At 40.1% G+C, this 6,246-nt stretch overlaps 1 protein-coding gene across 1 annotated transcript; it reads left to right on the plus strand.

Moving 5' to 3' along the window:
- The first annotated feature begins 1,434 nt into the window (after positions 1-1,434).
- LOC120320250 (methyltransferase-like protein 7A) lies at positions 1,435-5,910 on the plus strand. Its single transcript, XM_039369824.1, has 2 exons — positions 1,435-1,987; positions 4,695-5,910. The coding sequence occupies exons 1-2, from the start codon at positions 1,496-1,498 to the stop codon at positions 4,929-4,931; spliced, it is 729 nt and encodes a 242-aa protein (XP_039225758.1). The 5' UTR covers positions 1,435-1,495; the 3' UTR covers positions 4,932-5,910.
- Positions 5,911-6,246: the final 336 nt, after the last annotated feature.

Here is a 6,246-nt window from a genome sequence, read left to right on the forward strand (position 1 = left end):
TTTTTTTTCATCAACATATGTTAATTTTTCCAATCAACAAGTTGTCTGGTATTTGCTTGTTGGAGTTATTGGATTATCTGGCCTGCTAGGCTGAGTCATCAGCTGCAGTAGGCCAAGGTATAAGGAAGTCGGAAGTAAAAAAGGTTGGGAGAAACCCAAGAAGAAGTGCAGTGCGGTGCAAGGGAAGGTGTTTGGTGCTTTGTTGGTGCCGGGTGTAACAGCTGTATAGGAGCGTGAGCAAAACAAAGCTGTAGCACGTGTAATATGCTAATATGCTGTGTTATAACAAATGTGGTTGGTGTAAGGTGGTCACCAGGTGCATATAAACCTGCCTTCTGGTAACACAATAAAAGGGATGCTTCGGCTTTGTTCGAGGCTCCCATCCCGAGGAAACCACGTGTTCGTGTCTGTTCTTCTACACTCATGGGAGACCCGCTGGGCGCGTGAAAACCCACATTTGCTAAGCTAATACATGTTCACTTCCTAATCCTTCATTCTTTTCTCTAACCAAGAATAAAATAAATTCCAAATTTTATAATAGTCCGTATCTTCTTTGTCTTTCAGCCTCATAGTCTGTCCATCTCTGCACATTCCAATATTTTCGTGTAAATCACAAAATAATTAAATCACAACAGTTTAATCCTTTTAAAAATAGCACACAAACCTTATCTGACTCAGAGCTTACAACCTCAGGCAAAGTGCAAATACTTAAGAATACTGCAAAACCAGAAAGAATGCAGTCTAGCACAAGAATGTAACAAAATGTAACAAGACACTTGTTAAACCAATTAGCAAGACAAACAGATACAGGAACTAATCAGATTTGCCAACCCCACTTCTTTTAAGAACAGGGATTAGCCCATTTTCCTCCAAATAAAGCCAAAGAGGAAAAATATCCCATCAATAGGCATAGGATTATACAGGTTTTAAATTTAGCATATGTTAGACTGGAACCTCAGAAAAGGGTATACAGTATAAACTCACATTTGGATATCAATCTTCCTAGCTAGCCAGGAAACTTTGCTGTATGTCACTCATCTTGGTTTCTTGTCATTAAAGACTTTCTCAGGAACAGACATATTAAAGAAAAATATGAAAATGTCTTTAAACACCTGCCAAAGCAGTAGAAAAGTGTGTGTGGGGGGGGGTGTAATTCATTACCTTGAACCAGTTTAAAATTGGAGGTTGGACTACAAGACCTCCAAGGTCTCTTCCAGCCCTACGATTCTATATAAACAATCTGCATTTTAAATCAATTTCAAATGTTGTAAATTACAATATCCACTGGGTATTTTTTTTCAACAACTGACCGAAAGAGTCGCTGTCGCTCTAAGGAAAAACTGGAACAGATCCCAAACGGGGGAACGGATGTGACCGGTTTGCTTGCGCAACTTCATTAAGGGAACGGGGAGGAGCGGCCTATATTTAAAGCAAACCACTGAGGGAATCAACCTTTTTTGCTGCAGGGAGGGCTTCTCTTCCCAGTCCGGCGACTATGCTGCTTCTCATTTTCCAACAATGCATGAAAATCCTCACCCTGCCCATCCACGTGCTTGCCTATTTTGGATTATGGGACCCTATTTGTAAAAAAACTTTCCCATTTTTCATGAAGAAGTTGAGCAAAGACTACAACGCAAGAATGCACAAGGAAAAGGAGACGCTGTTCAAGAACCTGCGGGACTTCGCCGACGACTCGGGAAAGCTCCACCTGCTAGAGATCGGCGTCGGCACCGGCACCAACTTTCAGTTTTATCCACCCAACTCGCGCGTTACCTGCGTGGACTACAATCCCAACTTTCAAAACGTCCTCCTGGAGAGCATGGCTCAGAATACGCACCTGCAGTTCGAGAATTTTGTGGTCGGCTCTGCCGAGAACATCTCTTCGGTACCGGACGGCTCTGTGGACGTGGTGGTGTGCACGCTGCTCCTTTGCTCTGTCAAGAACACCCAGGCTGTCCTGAAGGAGGTTCTGCGAGTGCTCAGACCGGTAAGTCAAAGGACAAAGAGGTGAATTCAGTCTGGTCTGTCCAGACCACCGAATAATGAGCACTATGCTGTGCATGCTTTGAAAATAATGGGGAGCTTTAGATCCCCCAAAACAGCACCTCTCTGTTGCGCTTTACGCTGATTATTCTCAGGCTTAACGTAAATGGGATTCCTTCTTAAAGCAACCGCACTTTTCCCGCCTGCCTGTGTTTCTGGATCATTTTCAGACGGTGTACAACTTTAATGAATATATGCACAGCTTTAATGTTAGTAAATGGCAGCAAGCTTCTGTCCTGAGAGAGGAGCCTGCTTGGTACTTCAGTGAGAGATCTCCAGAAAATACTAGCTTGAAGCTAAACTGGAAAGTTAAAACAACTTCTCTGAGCAACGACAAGCCACTTTTGAATTGTTTCCAAAAATATTCCCCCCCAAATGGGGACGTCTGCATGAAATCACCAGGGATCAAGTTTGATTTGGAGGAGACTTGAGTAGGAACCCGAATAGATCAAGCTAACATTGTAGCAGGAGGACAAAGAGGCTTACATGAGGAAAACATAGGGAAAAGAACATTATGTTGTTACAGCACAGCTATGTCTGCTGGGGCACAAACTACTTTGGGAGTTTTTTGGCTAGTCTTTCATTCTGCGGAAGCCTCTGTTTCTTAAGTAAATAAACTAAAGGTTGCTCTTCACCTTTAAATAAAAGTTTAAAATGGTGCCCCAAATCAGCCATTTCCCTGCAGAATTTCAAAGCTATGTTCGTGTAGTGACTAAGAAGCACAAAGAGTTCAGTGGCTTTTGGATACTATATACTGTATATATTTATTGATATTGTATGCAATTTGAGAAATGATCTACGTGCCGTACAGAGAAAATTAGCAGCCATTTCCATGGGTGGAATAGTTACTCTGTGCTGCCCTCTGTAATCAAATAATAATCGCCAGTAAAGCCAATGTAATCTTCCAGATAGGAAATGTAGGGTTGTTCCTAGCACCCTGGAACATAACTAAAATTTAGATGTTATTCTTCATTTGTCCAACTAGCTAGTTTGTCTCCAAAGAAACATAGTGTTTATTAAACTTTATTGTTGTGTTTATAGCTATAGTTCATCTGGCTTTTGTTTTTTACATTTTATTGAATTATAGAGTAAAATACAAAATATAAAGCAAATACTAGGACACAATGGGGAGAGAAAAGGGAAAGGGAAGGGAGGAAAAAGTAATTGACTTCCGACTTCCTCTATTGCAGCAGAATAAAGCATTAATATCAAACCTCAACTTTTTACTTTTTCATAATAGTATAAACTATCCATTTCTGTAACAACAAATCTAATCAGTAAGGTTTGGTGCTCCAAACCTCAGATTGAATTTGGCTTCTCTTATGAAACTAGTCAGACAAGCTTGTACTTCCACAGACTATTTAGATTTTGATGTATGTTCCTTTCTTTGTTATCCACTTGGCCTTGAGTAAATTACAGTTCTAATCTAGCAACTGTGTGTAAATTGAAACCTGAAAGAGGACTGCTTGTTCCATATACAAACGTTTCCTGCCTGAGAGAGTGAAAAACTTTTGAAACTACTTGCAGCCAGAGGTTGCTGAAGGGGTGTTTGTCTCTGTGTTGTCACTTGCTCTGGGACTTGCCACAAATGTGAGAGCATTTGGGGAACAATTGGAGCAATAAAGGGGCAGTTGGAACTGTCAGCTGACTATGTTGCCTCTGTGCTGTGCCCTGGATCCTCACAATTATCCTTCTACCATTTCTGCTTGTCAAGATACGAGACTTATTTTATTCTCCCCATCATTCCTTTGAAATTTTGGTGACTGCATCTTAAAAGGATATTATAAAATGAGGAAGAAGCAATGAAGGGCAAATAAAATGAACCACTCCCTTAAAAAGAGAAGCTCCAACATTTGATACTTTTTAGTATAGAAGAAAAGGAAAACAGTTCAGCAATTAAACTTGTGAATCTGTATAAGTAGTTATTAGAAAGGGATTTATCTTTTCTCATAATAATGGTATCTAGAGCGAATGCAGCCTCACTGGATATTTGTGATAAAGTAGCCCTTTTATAGTGGAAAGACTTGAGATAACAAATGAGTTAGGAGACTGTTATCCAAATATAAGTTGTTACTGTACATACATTACAGCTTGTTTGTCCTTTAATAGGACTTGTTTGACTTTTGGGTCAAGTGTATCTCTTTATTCATTTAGCAATAGATAAATCAGCTTCCTTCATCGTATCTTGATGTATTGAGTTCTAGTCCTGTCTTGGCCATGAAAGCCACCTGGGTGACTTTGGGCCAGTCATTCTCCTCAGCCAATTCACCTCACACAATTGTTGTGGAGAACATAGGAGGAGGAAAGTGTGCTGGATGTGCTCTCCGCCTTGAGTTATTTGTAAATATAATAAAGGATATAAATAAAAGAATAAATTATTAAAATTTTGAGTTTGATATGCGGAAATATATTGAACTGGTTCAGCTACTTTGTCACTGTCCTTAAATGAAAAAGGCCAATTCTGCAGTTGAATTTCCTGTAAATCATTAATGGCTAAATTATATTTCAATTTCATTTTGTATCTTAATTATTGCTTCAGATCCCCAGGAAGTTATATAACAACAAATTTGATTACAGTGTGAATTATTTATGTAATATCAAAGTGTTCTGCTTCAAATTCTTTCTTTTTTGTATTATTTTAATTTTTCCAGGGTGGTGCATTCTATTTCATGGAACATGTAGCAGCTGACAGATCAACCTGGACCTACTTCTGGCAACAAGTCTGTAACCCTACCTGGAAATATGTGGGAGATGGGTGCTCCTTGTTGAGAGAGACCTGGAAAGATTTGGAGAACGCGGGGTTTTCTAAACTGAACTTGCAACACATCATAGGCCCATTGTTCATAAGTTTGGTTCGACCCCATATTTATGGATACGGTGTGAAGTAATTGTTCAATCTGGAGAAAAGCGTCTTTCAGATTTCTGAGTTTAAGGAATTAACACTCACAATGCATATACTGCTATAAGAAAAGGGTTTCCTCTATTCTATATGATTCAGAATGGAGAAAGGTTCCTAAAAGTTCAGGCTGCACTAAGCCTAAATGGTACCTTGGATCAGGTTTGGAGGGAGGGCAAATAATAAAGATAAAAATTAATATAAAAGAAAAAATCAATCCAAAGACTATTTGGGGGGGGAAGCCCACACCATATTGCTGTGGCATCACTCAGTCCACCATATCAGCTGCTCAGGAAGCGAAGCAAGAGGAGTCTGTTTTGGGATATTACTCACAACCTGTGTGGAGTTCTCTAATAACAAAGTGGTAATGGCCAAAGCTCTCACTCAGGGGTGTCAAACTCGCTGCATCACGTGACATGCAACGACTTTTTCCCCCTTGCTGGAGCTGGGGTAGGCACAGCTTCCATGTGACACATCTGGCCCGTGGGCTGGCAGTTTGATACCCCTGCTCTAACTTAAGCAGAAGTGGAGCAGAGACTCTTGCTTAAATAGTACTTCAGGCAGAAGCTTTGATGGCCTTTAGGCAGTGGTGGGATTCAGCCAGTTCAGCAGAACAGGTAGTTAATTGTTTGTTGCCCAGGCCGAGAATGGACTGCCGGAAGTGGCATCCACACAGTGAAGCGGTTGTTCACATATTTGAATCCCACCACTGGGTAGAAGGTTACACTAACATAATTCCTGAAGATCTCTCTTACCTTTCTCAGCTTCTTACTGCCTGTACTTATAGAGTGGATAAAACTGCATATATTGACATGGAATTAGACTGAAAGCTAAGGCTTAGCATTTAGAAACTGATAATGTTGTATCAAAGCTTGCTAACTGCTGAATTATGTATTATTTCTTAGTTTTACTTATCATACTTTTCATTTTCAATAAAAAAGGGTTTGGGTTTTTTTTTCCCCTCTGGTGAACCTTGTCTCATGACTTTTTCTGAGTATGGGCAAATGCAAATATTGGATCCCCTGGTTCTGGGGTATATTGTGAATTGTGTAACTGATCCATGGAAAAGCCTAGCCATAAATAATCACTTTAAGTGGGGACTGAGAAGAGATGTGTTGTTAAACTTTAACCTGATATTTACATGTTTGTAGAAACATTTTTGGAAAATAATTTGGCTCATTTGTTCAGCTCCACCCCATCTCATTTTTATCTGTCATTTACAAAAGGTCCCAGATCAGCAGGGACTCACTTTGTGGCCAATTAACGAAAAGTAGTGGTGCAGCACAGAGGATCTTCCCTGTTGATGG

Source organism: Crotalus tigris, unplaced genomic scaffold (assembly GCF_016545835.1).
Source record: "Crotalus tigris isolate CLP2741 ecotype Arizona unplaced genomic scaffold, ASM1654583v1 scf7180000021260.452406, whole genome shotgun sequence".
NCBI classification, from domain to species: Eukaryota; Metazoa; Chordata; class Lepidosauria; order Squamata; family Viperidae; genus Crotalus; species Crotalus tigris.